The following is a 14817-nucleotide window of genomic DNA, read 5'->3' as shown; positions in this document are numbered from 1 at the left end:
ATTTTACAATTAAAAAAAAAAAGGACACAGGAATAAAAGGTGAGTCGAGGAAGGCTTGCAGTATAGACAGTGAGCAAAGACCTTTGGTTTTCCTAAGCTGGGAGTCCCGAAATTCATACAAGGGAAGCCTTTCCTTTTGTTTCGTTTTGTGCTTTGTTTGAGCATTAACTTCTAGATTAGTCTCTGCTGAAAGGAACAGCAGCCCAGGCCAAGCCCAGCCTCTGAGGCACCAGGCAGCCCTCATTCTGCCAAGCACCAGTGCCATCCACTTTACAGCTCCTCCTCACTCCTCCACTCGCCTGGGATCCACACGGACGATGAGCAGTGCCCATTTCCTCAGCTGTTCTTTTCCTTCATGGACAAAACCATGGATAAAATGTGACGTCCTGATTGGTTGGCTTTCACTCACAAATACACATGGACAGAAACACCTTGTGGTATCTACTTTTCCTATTGAAGTTTTTTTTGTTCTTTTATTTTTTAATGTACTTATTTATTTGAAAGCCAGAGTTACAGAGGTTGTGGGTTTATCAGGACAGAAACACAAACCTCAGCTCCTCCTGAGATCCAAAGCATTCATTTCAGCAACTAAACAAAATAACCGACTTCACACACTGAAATTATGTGTCAACTATCTTTATTAATCTTGTTGTAACCCCAGATGATTTTCCTTGAGACAATACTATTTGACTTTTACTGTTTTTACTTCCATCACCACACCCTCATTGCACTGCAGAATTAACTGTATGCAATCAAGTACCTGAGCCATGGTTTGTGATTTTGTTAACGAGTGATAGCACAGATGACACCATCACAAGGGAAGGGTTTTCTTCTGACACCTGTTTTTGTTTGCGTTCCTGTAGGAGAGTTTTAGCGAAGGGTGGTTTCAAAGGTTGACTCGTTCCCCCTTCACAAGTCGACTTCGAAACATCCAAACATCCTGGAAATAAGGCCAAACAGAAGGAGTTTATGAAACACTTCTATTTGCCTACTCACCATCTACATAGGGTTAAATAGGGGGAAAATTCCCCATAATTGCTACACTGGTTAGTGTGGGGAGCAACTCGGACTAGACTAAGTTACTGGAATTAAGACTTATTCTATGCATCTGCTCTCCCACAATATGGCGCTGGGAGAGGAGTAAACAGCTTCTACGCAGCTGCCTCCAGTTCAACCAATAACCTGCAGGAGCTGATCCTGCTCCTGATTGCAGGAGAGCAGCGTACTCGGCGTGTGGGTAGCAGAGTTGGGATTGGTGGAAGAGGACTATAAAGGAGGAGAGAGACAACATGCACAAGGAACATGTAAGGGGAACACGTGAGGAACATCTGAGCAGCCCCCGAGAGAGCCGGCCAGCCGGCCGGCGGTGTGCCTCTCCCCCGGGGAAGAGGGGAAAGTGGCAGGGGGGCCCGCCCTTCCACGGAGGTGAAGGAACGGCAGCCAACCCGGGAAGGGCCGAGCAGACAAAAGAACAGCGCAGGGTCCTGTGTCGTTCCTCCACGAAGAGGGGGAGTGACAGGTTCGTAAGTAAACCATGTTCTGAGACTACAATTAATGTAATATCTAAAATAGTGCCACCACACTAAGTCAGTGGGGGCCCACATCGCCAGCCCTGGCTGAGGTGGTGCACCTGCTAACTGCAGGGAATGTCTCGTAACATCGCCAGTTCCTGAAGAGTTTCCTCTGCACTTCCCTGCCGCCCTTTATGCTGACTGCTTGAGCCATCTAGAACATTCTACTCCTGATTACACCCTGACAGGGAAAACCAGTGTCTTGGGTTACTAATTTTTGTTGCTTTTTTTTCCCTTTGTTTTTTGATGACACAATTTGAACCTCCTTGTTTATTATTTATTTCCATGCAAACAGCAAGGTATGGTGGAAAGGATGGTTTTAAATTAGACCTCTGAATTCTTATGTTGCTAAGGGAACTTGCACCAACCACCTGACTCTTATGTTCTCCTACACAGCATGGAGCTGTGCTGACTGCTCCTTTCGGTGTGGGAGAAGAAAACAGGAGAATGGACGTGAACGTGCTTTGATACCTCACAAAGAATTATAGAGCAGATCACAACAATTAGTACCGCCATTCCCAGTAAGCCTGAGGAACAATGACCTGCTCAATAACTCAATTAAATATAGGAGGTATTTATTCAGCACAGCCTTGCTGAATTCAAACATATGTGCAGCTGGACCTCATCATATCTTCAGGGCACTGGTTCCAGGACCCCCAGGGAATACAACATCTGAGGCTGCTCCAGTCCCCCATCTGAGTATCAAGTAGTGTATAAAACCTGATCTAACCTGTGCACATCCTCCTGCCTACTTCAAGTCATCTTTAGAGTCTTCATAGTATTAGTACAATGACTATGCTATGTAAACAGTTGTTCTGGATCATTCAGGGACTAATGACACAGATAATTTGTCTGCTGGTCACCGGTAGCTTTGACTGTCTGCTCGTTAATAAGGAACAAGTCTGTACATATTTGGGACAAGTGGAATATTTTTTCAAATGTTTCTGCTTCTCTTTTATACTTTGGATGATTGATCTACAGACGCAGAACTTGCAATTAAGCAGAGCTGACTGCATCTGTGTTTATCCTATGTTAAAATTCAGGGTGTCAGACAGAAGTCCCAGTGGACAGATTAGGTTGTCTGTGTGAGGCATTTTAAGGACTGAACAAAAGGCAAGGGACAAGATTTCGAGGGAAAAATGCCAAGCCAAGACCTGGTCAGCTGGGGTCACACCTGCAGGTAATGCAGGAAGAAGATTCTCACACTGGGAAGCTACTTCAGAATGTGACTGGCAACAGCTGGTGGCTGCCTTGGCAGGCAGTGTCCTACAGCCCACTCAGCAGCCCAGAGTCCCTGTGATAGCCCGTCTCCCTAGGAAGCATTTGCGATTGCACTTGTCATTATCTATTACAAATTACATATCAAGATCAGCTAAAATGTGCATATTACAGGAACTAAGGTCACCACGTTTAGTTATTTGCCTTGACTGATAATACGTCTACTGGTCTTCAGCAGAATATCCACTAGCTAAAAATGATGATGTACGCGTGATGCGTGTCCACTAAGAGAGCATATGCAGCACTGTTTCATGGCCCTACTCAATGAATGTTCCTGATCTTTACCCCTGCTGTATGCAACCTGCGGCTCTCCTCAAACCCCAGAGGCAAGTTTACCAAAAGGAACATGTGCTTGGGCATTGCTCTCTGGCAGCCTCACTGGCTTCGCTAATGGCCAAATTTGCGATTCTGTGGTGATACTGGAGGCCTGTGATGGCCATCCTGAACTTGGACCTGCCCTGCTCTGCCTTCAGAAGGTAGCATTTGGTGCTTCATTTTATCTCACCGAAATCTGCTTCCTACTTTTGTTCTTGTCTGTGCTGTGTGCAACAGGTCTGACCTTGCACTGTGGGACCTCCCCAAGACACAGAGCGGCAGCTGCAGGTGCCCGGGTCCCCTGCAGGGGGAAGCAGGTGCAGCCGGAAAGGCCACTGCCACTCTCAGTGTGGCTCAGCAGTGCACTCTGCACCTCCCAGAATTAAACTGGGTGGGAGAACCGTGAAGCATCTGAAAACACACCTGACACCTGTACCTTATTTTTCACAAGCGTACCTTGAAGTCCACGGTGCCCTCATAGCCCTGGAATTTATCCACCATTCCTGAAACTTCCTTCGCAATGTTTTCTTGGCTGGTGCCCTCCACATCAATGTAGTGGCAGTCGGCACTGGCATAATGGCAGGAAATGGCCTGTGGAGAGTGGTGAAACTGAGAAACATATCCCATTGCTGCCAGCAACCAACCAGGCTGGGAGGCCTTCTCTTACCCAGCCAATCATTTCACTCAGGATTGGACTTCTACACTGGAAGCCTGCTCCATGGGACTCAAAATCAGTCTCTCTGTAGCTCAGCTCCATCCCTCTCCCAGGACCCCAGTTAAAGGCTAACTGAAAATTTACAAATTGTTTTTAACCAGGTGTGATAACTGAGGCAGCTGAGCCAATCATTGTTTTTTAAAAGGTGTAGATGGGGGACTGGTACTGTGGCACAGTGAACTAAGCCTTTGCCTACATCACCGGCATCCCATATAGACACTTTTCATGTCCTGGCTGCTCCTCTTCCGATCCAGCTCTTTGCTATGGCCTGGGAAGGTAGTAGAAGATGGCCTAATTACTTGGTCCCCTGCACCCATGTGAGAGACTTGGAAGAAGCTCCTAGCTCCTGGCTTCAGATCAGCCCAGCTCTGGCCATTGCAGCCAATTGGGGAGTGAACCAGTGGATGGAAGACCTCTCTCTCTCTGTCTCTCACCATAACTCTGCCTCTCAAATCATAAATAAAAACTTTTAAAAAAATAAAATGAAAGGTGTAGATGGGGGAAGAGGGGGTGGCAGACACCTGTATCCCATATCAGAGTTCAACTTCAAGGGAGGCTGCTCCACTTTCAATCCAGCTCCCTGGCAGTGTGCCTGGGAAAGCACTTGGGTCCTTGCCCCACACAGACTTTCAGGATTCTGGTTTCAGCCTGGCCCAGTCTGGCTATTGCAGCCATTTGAGGAGTGAACCAGTGCATCAAAGATTCTCTCTCTCTCTCTCTCTCTCTGTTACTCTGCCTTTCAAATAAAAAGTACATCTTTAAGAAAAGAAAAGGTATGGAGGGGACAGGAAACACAATCCCCTAGGTGAGAGAACTTTGCCATGGGATTTTCCTAAGCCCCACAAAGCCAGGTATCCCAAGTAGCCCGTCATCTTCTTAGTTCCAAGGCTAGGCCCCCTGCCAAATTTGGGAGGGTTAGTATTCTGACGGCAAGCATGAAAACTGAAGACACCGTGGAAAGAAAACCCATGCCCACCTGTGGGGAACAACCCGGACTGGACTGAGTTACTGGAATTAAGACTTATTCTATGCATCTGCTCTCCCACAATATGGCGCTGGGAGAGGAGAAAACAGCTTCTACGCAGCTGCCTCCTGCCAACTTGAGTGATGACCTCCAGGAGCTGATCCTGCTCCTGATTGGAGGAGAGCAGCGTACTCGGCATGTGGGCAGCCGAGTTGGGATTGGCGGAAGAGGACTATAAAGGAGGAGAGAGACAACATGCACCAGGAACATCTAAGGGGAACATCCACCTGACGAACACCTGTGCAGCCCCCGAGAGAGCCGGCCGGCGGTGTGCCACTCCCCCGCGGAAGTGGGGAATGTGGCAGGGGGAACCGCCCTTCCACGGAGGTGGAAGGGTCGGTAGCCAACCCGGGAAGAACCAGCAGCAAACCCGGGGAGGGCCGAGCAGACAAAAGAACAGTGCAGGGTCCTGTGTCGTTCCTCCATGAAGAGGGGGAGTGACATAATGGTGCCGTGACTCGGATATGAAGCCTAGGCAGGGTTCAGTGTCATTCCTCCACGAAGAGGGGGAGCGACATAATGGTGCCGTGACTCGGATAGGAAACTTGGGAGGGAAGAAACGGGAAGAAGTGGAAAATACCGGAGAGAGAGACTAGCAAAGAGCCTAGGGAAAAGCCGTACAGAAAAGGTGCCGGAAGAAGCTCTCGAAAGCCTAGGCATAGACTCGGATACGGACTGTGGGAAAGAAGTTAGGATTTAAAGTGAAAGCAAGAAGAAACTTAGACTCAGATACGGACTGCAGGTTGAAAGTGAAAGTGAAACCTATAAGAAACTTAGACTTGGATACGGACTGTGGGGAGAGGCCAGGAGAAATGAGGGAGGAATATTGTTGGAAGAAAACTTAGGGAAACATACCGGGTAGAGAAAAATGTTAGGGAGGATGAAGCCGCGAGTGCAGGCCGAGGCGGAGACGTAAGCCAGCTTGGAATTCTTCAAGTCAGCCCGGGGAGCAAAAGGCGAAAATCTGGAACCAGAGGCAGAGACGTGGGCCACCAGGTTGGAATTCGCCAGGTTAGTCCAGGGAACTTGGACTGAATGCCGGTTGCGGAAACGTAAGCTACGCTGTGTGATTCGCGGAAGCCGCCGCGTGCAGAGAGAGCACGGGGCGTGAATAGATAGGGAACGTGGGGCTGCCGCGAGGCCGTGGTGCGGGCGCGAAGGGCGTGGAGACCGCGGAGTGTGCACGCGAAGCCGAGCCGCACAGAGCCGGGAGCCCGCCGCAGGGCGGGCGCCGGGAAGCCGCGCAGATGAGAGAAGCACGGGCTGAAGCGGCTCAGAGCCGGCGAGCCGCCAAGAAGCAGCCTCGGGGTGGGCGCCGGGAAGCCGCAGGGATAAGAGAAACAGAAGTTTAGAAGTAAAATGAGAGAAATAGGAATGCTGGCAGATAGAAGTAAAATGGGAGAGATAGGAATGCCCGGAGATAGAGAAATAGAGAAAAATAAGGCCTCCCCACAACATGGCAATGAGAGAGCTTGGATTTGGTCTGCCTGATTAGGGAGGTGGTGAGCACCTGCGGGTGGCTAGCAGCTTATGCGCCGCAGGTCACCGAAGACAGGCACGAATTAACATCAATAAGTCTCCCCACAATACCACAATGAGAAGGCTTGGATTCGGTCTGCCTGATTAGGCGATAAGCACCAGCAGGCAGCTCGACCAGAGTAGGAGCTGCAGGTCACCGAAGATAGGCACGAACCAACACCAATAAGTCTCCGCACAAGAAGGCAATGAGAGGGCTTGGATTCGGTTTGCCTGATAGGGCTTGTAAGCACCTGTGGGCAACCCTAGCAAGCAGAGTAGAGTGTGTGCCACGGGACACCGAAGACAGGCGCGTATCAATGCCAAAAAATAAAAAGAAAGGGGGATCTGTGGGGAGCAACCCGGACTGGACTGAGTTACTGGAATTAAGACTTATTCTATGCATCTGCTCTCCCACAATATGGCGCTGGGAGAGGAGAAAACAGCTTCTACGCAGCTGCCTCCTGCCAACTTGAGTGATGACCTCCAGGAGCTGATCCTGCTCCTGATTGGAGGAGAGCAGCGTACTCGGCGTGTGGGTAGCCGAGTTGGGATTGGCGGAAGAGGACTATAAAGGAGGAGAGAGACAACATGCACCAGGAACATCTAAGGGGAACATCCACCTGAGAAACACCTGTGCAGCCCCTGAGAGAGCCGGCCGGCGGTGTGCCGCTCCCCCGCGGAAGTGGGGAATGTGTCAGGGGGAACCGCCCTTCCACGGAGGTGGAAGGGTCGGTAGCTAACCCGGAAAGAACCAGCAGCAAACCCGGGGAGGGCCGAGCAGACAAAAGAACAGCGCAGGGTCCTGTGTCGTTCCTCCACGAAGAGGGGGAGCGACACCCACCTCCTCGCAAATCAGAGGGAACACTTCAAGGCCAAGGCCGTGTTTCCTTCAAGGCAAAGGCTTAAGTTATGTGGTTCTTCCCGTTCCAGAAAAACTTATACACAGACCTAAGTGGCAAAGCAACGTTAAAACTCACTGTCTTTGCCACAGGTCAGATATCTTAAGGTGACTGCACCCTGCAGGAGGACTTACTACTTTGCCCAACACATGGAGCTTCCAGAGAGTGGAGTGCCAAACTCCATTTCCTTAGGTGAGCCCCCATGTAGCCACAGCAGAGCCCCAGGCAAGGCAAACACGTGTGCGCCGGCATTCACATTGTTATGTCATGATGATTAATATTTTTCCAGGGCATTAAGGCCACTGAAAACATCCTGGAGGAACACTGCACAGTCATCTAGTAAAACCCACAGCGACATTTGCATAACTGTCCCTGCACCTCCTCACTCCTGTGGCTCGGAGGGCTGATCGAGTGCAGAGTCCAATCCCATCTTCTATTTAAGATTCTGGCATTGTTGCACAGGATGGGTTGTTTGTGTTCGTTGTGACTTGGGAAACATGTAAGGGACCTTGATTGCTGAGGTTTTTTTGGAATCCTCTCAATTTTTTTAAGTTTTTTTTTTTTTTTTTGAGAGGTCAAGTACAGAGACAGAGAGAGTGAAAGGTCCTCCATCCGCTGGTTCACTCCCCAAATGGCCACAATGGCCAGAGCTGGGCCAAAGCCAGGAGCTTCATCCGGGTCTCCCATGTGGGTGGAGGGACCCAAGCACTTGGGCTATCTTCCACTGCTTTCCCAGCCATAGCAGACTCTGGATTGGAAGAGGAACAGCTGGGACACGAACCAACAGCCATATGGATGCCAGCACCACAAGCAGAGGCTTAGTCTACTACACCACAGCACTGGCCTCATCCCCTTAAATTTTGCCCCTGGGGAGGCTGCCTCAACTTGCCTCAGCCTAATCTGGGCCCTACTGAGCCCAGGGAAGAAAATGAATGGATGGAACATGAAATGTGACCCCTGACCTTTGGCCTCAGAGAGGCTTCAGGGATTGATGGGAGCAGCGTGATGAACTGGAAAGCCCCACTGGGCCCCAAAGGAGCTCCAGTATTGGGTGTGGACAGCATGTTATCCTGGGAGAATGTGCACCCACGGGACCATCAGTCTGTGAGACCAAGAAGTCAACCATCCGGGGTGTGTGAGGATCCTCATTCCCTTTTGAATGCAAGCAATGAAATTAAAACCTTCTAAGGCCAAGGGATTAAAAAAGATGAATATATATATATATATATATATATCCAGTTTAGTTAAAACTCACAGATCCTTCACATTTTCATATATCTTAAAATTTTTGTTTCTAACTCATCAGCTCTGAGAGCTGCAGCAACGTGAATGCATACCTTCCGGAAGCCTTGGGTTCTGTTCTGCCCAGATCCATGGATGAGCAAAGGATGAAAGAAAACTGTGTCCCCCTTCTCCATCACAAGGTGCACGCGGGCGTTGTTCTTCTCGTAGTCCTGGATCCCGTGGTACATTATGTTAACTCCTCCCTGCAACACACAAGAGAAGACACAGCTAAACACGAGGAAGCAGCAGCATCAGTAAAAACTTGTTCAACGGCTCACCACGGGAGCACGGGCGCTCTCTGTTCTTCCAAGAGAAAGAGACATCTGAATCAGTCTTGGAAAAGTTTTCAGGGGCCATCACTGTGGTACATGGGTTAAGATTTTGCCTATAATGCTCGCATCCCACATCGGCGCCAGTTCGAGTCCTGGCTGCTCCACTTCCAATCCAGCTTCCTGCTAATGTGTCTGAGAAGGCAACAGACGTTGGCCCAAGAACCTGGGTGCCTGCACCAATGTGGGAGACCAGGAAGAAGCTCCCGGCTTTAGCTTGGCCCAACCCCAGCCCTTGGGGAAGGAACCAGCAGATGGAAGCGCTCTCTCGCTCCCTCTCGCTCCCTCTCGCTCTCTCACATGCTCTGTGTGTGTGTGTGTGTATCTCTGCCTTCTAAATAAATAAAAGAATCTTTAAAAAAAAAAAAAAACAGAAAGAAAGACAAATTTTTCCATACACAAAAACCTCTCGGTGCCTGGTTTGAGAAGTCATGTGTTGGTATTAAAATCTTTGAAATTTCATGACTGAGTCAAACAGGAAGCCTCAGACGGGCTTTGCCTTTTGGATCAGTACAGGGGTCACCCTTCCCGCCCTCCTCCTGACCCTGCCAGCTGACTCTGTAACAGTCTTTGCCAGCAGTGTCCTCTCCCAGAGCTCGCGAACATTCTTCTCCATTACAGGGGCGCGTCTCTGAGAAGCCAGTCCTTCTGAAATAGGGGCAGGGTGGAAATGCTCAATTTGTGCTTTATTTACTTTTTGCTCAAAACCATTTATGTCACGTCCTTAGTAAGAAAAAAACAAAAAGAATACATTTGGTGTTTGTTTAAAACTGTTTCCAAAGCAAGTTATCGCTTTAGGTAATGGGTTGCTTCTTTATTGCAGAAACACAAGTGAGAAGCATGTAAAGCTTGCAAGCCTCAGGGTGTGGTTTGGCTTAGCTGTGTAGATGCCTGCACTCCACATCAGGGGCCTGAGTTCCATACCCGCCTCCAGCTTCCTACTAATGCAGACCCTGGGAGGCAGCAGGTGATGGGTCAAGTACTTGGGTTCCTGGGGCCGGTGCTATGGCACAGTGGGTTAAAGCCTTGGCCTGAAGCGCCAGAACCAGCATCCCATATGGGCGCTAGTTCTAGTCCCGACTGCTCCTCTTCCAAACAGCTCTCTGCTGTGGTCCAGGAGTTCAGTGCAGGATGGCCCAAGTCCTTGGGCCCCTGCACCCACATGAGAGACCCAGAAAAAGCTCCTGGCTCCTGACTTCGGATCTGCACAGCTTTAGCCGTTGCGGCCATCTAGGGAGTCAACCAGTGGATGGAAGACCTCTCTCTCTCAGTCTCTACCTCTCTCTGTAACTCTGTCTTTCAAATAAATAAAAATATCTTAAAAATAAATAAAATAATAAGCTGTAAGCTCCTATTTTAAAAAATTACTTGGGTTCCTGCAACCCACATGAGAGACCTGGCCTTAGCTCCCAGCTCCTTGGTCTCTGCCACTGCGGGTATCTGGGAAGCGTGAACCAGTAGATGGGAGTGCATGCATGCGCTGTGTTTGTCTCTGAAAGAAAAAGAGAAGGAAGGAAGGGACAGAGGGAGGGAGGGAGACAGCGAGGGAAAGAGAGGGAGGAGGGAAGGAAGGGAGAGAGGAAAGACAGACAGCGAGAAAGACAATAAAGTTCACAGTGTGGGAGTTTACATGGGTCACTGGGGGGCAGGGAGTCAGGAGCACCCATTCAGCTTCCCAAGGGATCCCAAATCCCATGCCTCTGTCTGCGCCCACTTCCCTGCTGCAGAGTGGTGAACCTTGACCCAGTGCCCTTCTCTTCTGGCAAAAGGTGGAAACGTGACGCAGGCTCAGCGAGTCAAACCCCCCAGCCCTGCAGCTGCCACCACTCTGAGCCCCGCAGAGGGGCACAGCCCCAGCCTGGCCCTGGAATCCTACTGACATCCCTCCGGCCTAAGGCATCCAGAGCCTCTCCTGCTGCTTACTTGCACTAACTCTCACCGAAACCGGAACTGCATGGATGATCTCACAATTTCAGGTTTTTCCAACAGGATCAGACTCAAATATTTTCACGTAACACTAATCATCCGTGCAAGAATTCTAACTAACGGAGACGAACGTTCAGAGGTTCTTCATTTCTGAAGACCTACAACCCCCACTTCCTGCCGCAGGTGCTCTTCCAGCCCAACCATCTCTCAGGCCTTCCCGACCTCCTCATATTACGCCTCAAATGCTCATGATCTCCTTCTGGTTCCTCTGGCTCTGGACGCCCACAGCTCCAGTGCATCCTGGGCCAGAGTGTCAGCTATTCTTCCTCAAGGACCGATCTGATGCCGCCACTCGTTGGCTTAAAGGAGCTTAACAGTCCCCAGCATCTACAGCTGAACAGATGACAAAGCCAGAAAGTAACTCAGTGTTTACCTGTGATTAAGAGAGTTTATCTCTATTGTGGTGGGGATTGCACAGGGGTGTGTGTGTGTGTGTGTCAAAGTGATCATGTTATAGACTCAAAATATGCTCAGTTTGGGGCAAAGATGATGACTGGGAAACCCACATGCCACATCAGAATGCCTGGTTTGAGTCCTGGTTCCTAGGCTTCTGGACCCAGCTTCTTGCTGACGCACATCCTGCGACACAGCAGGTGACAAGTACAGTGTGTCCCTGCCACCTACTGGGGACACCTGGCCAAGCCCTGGCTGTTGTGATCATTTGGGGAGTGAACCTGCAGGTGGAAGAGCTCTGTCTCTCTCTCTCTTTCTGTCTCTCTGCCCTTTAACCCAGGCCTCTCTGCTTGGGCCATTCTCCCCCGCCCAGCCCTCCACAGAGCCCTGCTGGCCTCTGCAGTTGCAGCACATGGTCCCATCCTCTTCTCCGCTCTAAGAGCCACGGTCAGCGAGCAGACTCGGGGGGCACGTATCACCCACATCCAGGACTGAAGTGCTTATGTCTTCCTCTGCGATTAGGCCGTGCCATCTCGGGCCCTCCACAGCACCTGCTCAAGTTCCCCACCTGGGCCGGTTTTCAAATGCATGTTCAAAGGACAACTACACTGGGTGTTTGGTCTGACATCCTGCAACTGGCACTGATCACATTTGTAAGTCTCGGGACAGCACTTGGCTAAGAAAGGCAGTGCCCTCTCCTCTGTATGCTCTTTATGGATGCTGAGTGAAATTTAAAACCGGGAAGGAGATTCGGCTCCCAGACAGACCTACCTCCCACTGCGGGTAGTCGTGCGGCTTCAGGGGGCCTTTGTGGGTGCCGGGGAGCACCACCAGACAACCATTGTTCCGGTCAATGTGCTCCATCGCGGTCCAAGCACAAACAATGAGATTGCTGGGCCGGAAGGGGAAATAGTGCAGATCCTGGTGCAAGGGATGACGGGACGTCTTCTTGCCTGAAAGAGAACCTGCTGTTAAAAGCTGTTCAAGGGTAGACAAGAGGCCCTGTGGTTAAGATGCTGGTGAGGACATCTGCACCCCCATTCAGATGCCTGGGTGTGATACTCAGTCCTGGCTCCTAACTCCAGTTTCTTGCCACTCTGCACCCTGGAAGGCACTGGGTGAAGATGGTTCAAGTACCTTAGTTTCTGCACCCAGGTGGGTACCTGGATTGAGTTCCTGGCCCAGCCCCAGGCATTGCAAGTATCAGGGAGTGAATCAGAAGATGGGCTCTTTCTTGAGAGGGCTCTCGCTCTCTCTCTTTTCTTCTCAGACAAATTTTTTTTTAGTTTAAATAAATAATCAAATCAAATGTAATATCTTAAAAAGACATTTTTCCAAGTCTCAGAATTCCTTATCCTTTGCCTGGAAAACCGGAAAAATGACCTATCCCCAGGCAAATGAAACAACACTACAGAAAAATCAACCTCGAGAGAGAAGCAACCAACTGGATGTCAAATCAAATGCGAAGGGGCCAGTACTGTGGAGTAGCAGTGCCACATCCCATATGGGTGGGGGTTTCAGTCCTGGCTGCTCCACTTCCGATCCAGCTCTGTGCAATGGGCTGAGAAAGCAGTTTACCGTGGCCCAAGTCCTTGGGCCCCTGCACTTGCGTAGGAGACCCAGAAGAAGCTCCTGGCTTTGGATCGGCCCAGCTTTGGTCATTGTGGCCATTTGGGGAGTGAACCAGCCACTACAACTGCGGGAACAAAGCCAGTCTGAAGCCAGAAGCCTGGAAGTTCTGCACCACCAAGGTCAGAACATCAACCTCACATATTTTAATTAAACATTTTTTCTTACTTCTCCTTAATAAGAAGAGTCCTGGAGCCATTGTGGTGGCACCGCTGGTTAAGTACCACCTACAATGCTGGCATCCTTTATGAGCGCTGGTTCAAGTCCTGGCTGCTCCACTTCCAATCCAGCTCCATTCTGATGTGCCTGGGAAGGCAGCAGAAGATGGCCCAAGTGCTTGGGCCCTGCCACCCATCAGGGGAGACCCAGAGGGAGCTCCAGGATCCTGGCTTCAGCTTGGCCCAGCGCTGGCTATTAGAGGTCATTTGGGGAGTGAACCAGCAGATGGAAGATCTCTCTGTATCTGTAACTCTGCCTTTCAAATGAATAAATAAATCTAAAATAATAATAAGAAAAGTCCTTTACCAACATCTGGAGGTTTGTTAATCAGCATTGTGTGCATGGCCATAATATTGGGTCCGGTGAAGCACTCCACGTATTTCAAGATCTAAGAAAAATAAGGGGGAGGGGGAGGAACAAAGCTTCATGGGCAATCAGAAGTACAGGCCAGTGGCGCCAAGGCCAGCTACTCTATGACAGGCAAGATGGTAACAGTCAGTATTTCACAACACTGAGAACAAAGCATGGGGGAAAATCCAGAAACTGGAAACCACTCTACATCTACAACCCGTTGAATTGGGCAGGCTTGTCTGAGTAGCTGGGAATATAACCTGTTTCTCTTTTACAAGAAAGGGGTGCGTTTCTGTAAGGTATCAGCCTAGAAGGCCAGGACCAGCCCTTCTGCCACCCAAAGCCACAGACAGTGCCCAGGGAGAAACGGTTTCCTTTTTCTTCTTGGAGACCCTGCACAAGAACGACCCTGCCTAAGTAGGCCCAAGGGGAGCATCTGGCCCGGCAGTTGGGTTTGAGTCCCAGCTCTGTGCCCAATTCCAGCTCCCTGCTCGTGCACACGCTGGGAGGGAGCAGCTGATGGCTCAAGTCCTTGGGTTCTTGCCACCCACGTGGGAGACCTGGATTGAGTTCCAGCACCCACCTTTGGCAGGCCCAGCACGGGACCCTATGGGCATCTGTGGAATGGAACCATGAGTGGGAGATTTCTCCATCAGTCTGCATCTCAGACAGTAAGAGAAGAAAGGAAGAGCCCAGCAGGATTCGCTGCTGTCAGGAGCAGCCAGGTCAGAGCAGGGCAGCGGCTCAGAGGACACTGCACAACCAGTGTGCCCTCCCCTCCACGTCTTCACATAGGCGGGAAGCAGGCCCCGTCACAGGAAGCAGGCGTGCAGCAGTGGACAAGAAAAGCAGGTCCTGAGCCTGTGCAGTTGGCAGTCATGTGAGAATCAAGATGCTGACTCGATCATGACCTGGGAGCATTGTGTGGCACGGCCAAGGGTGAGCTGCACCTGACAAGGAGCCGGGAATCAGTCCCGTACCCTGTGGGTGGGGGTGCTGAGCCACACAGGGACCCAGGCACAGACTCCCAACCAAATGCCCACGACACATCGGGCCATCTAAGCCTTACACAACGCCTGAAAATTCACGCCGTCTTCCAAAGAAGCCCTGAAGATGAAAGTCCCGCACAGATAGATAAACCCAAGACTCAGAAGTCAGATCAGGGAAGAAGACGGCATTCAAGCGTGGGCGGGTCTGATTCCAAATCAGGAGTCAGGGCCCACTCCTGCTCACAGCCTGATCTCTGCTAGGTCGGGAATGTTGGCAGTTACAGCCTGAAACACTTGAAATGTACAAACAGCTCGAG

At 50.4% G+C, this 14817-nt stretch overlaps 1 protein-coding gene across 4 annotated transcripts in view; it reads right to left on the bottom strand.

Annotated features, from left to right (window-relative positions):
* Window positions 1-620: 620 nt before the first annotated feature.
* Window positions 621-14817, bottom strand: part of LOC138843056 (phytanoyl-CoA dioxygenase, peroxisomal-like) — a 34849-nt gene continuing 20652 nt past the window's right edge. For all 4 annotated transcript variants that reach the window (XM_070055675.1, XM_051821525.2, XM_070055673.1 and 1 more), the window contains 5 exons: window positions 13467-13548; window positions 12084-12265; window positions 8658-8807; window positions 3621-3755; window positions 621-940 (listed from right to left, as the gene is read on the bottom strand). In XM_070055675.1, the coding sequence (XP_069911776.1) occupies window positions 887-940; window positions 3621-3755; window positions 8658-8807; window positions 12084-12265; window positions 13467-13548 (603 nt within the window). In that variant the 3' untranslated portion in view covers window positions 621-886. The remainder of the gene's footprint in view (window positions 941-3620; window positions 3756-8657; window positions 8808-12083; window positions 12266-13466; window positions 13549-14817) is intronic.

This window comes from Oryctolagus cuniculus, chromosome 13, assembly GCF_964237555.1.
Source record: "Oryctolagus cuniculus chromosome 13, mOryCun1.1, whole genome shotgun sequence".
In the NCBI taxonomy this organism is placed as follows: domain Eukaryota; kingdom Metazoa; phylum Chordata; class Mammalia; order Lagomorpha; family Leporidae; genus Oryctolagus; species Oryctolagus cuniculus.
The sequence above is the reverse complement of the archived record's forward strand: the minus strand, read 5'-3'. Positions and strand labels throughout refer to the sequence as shown.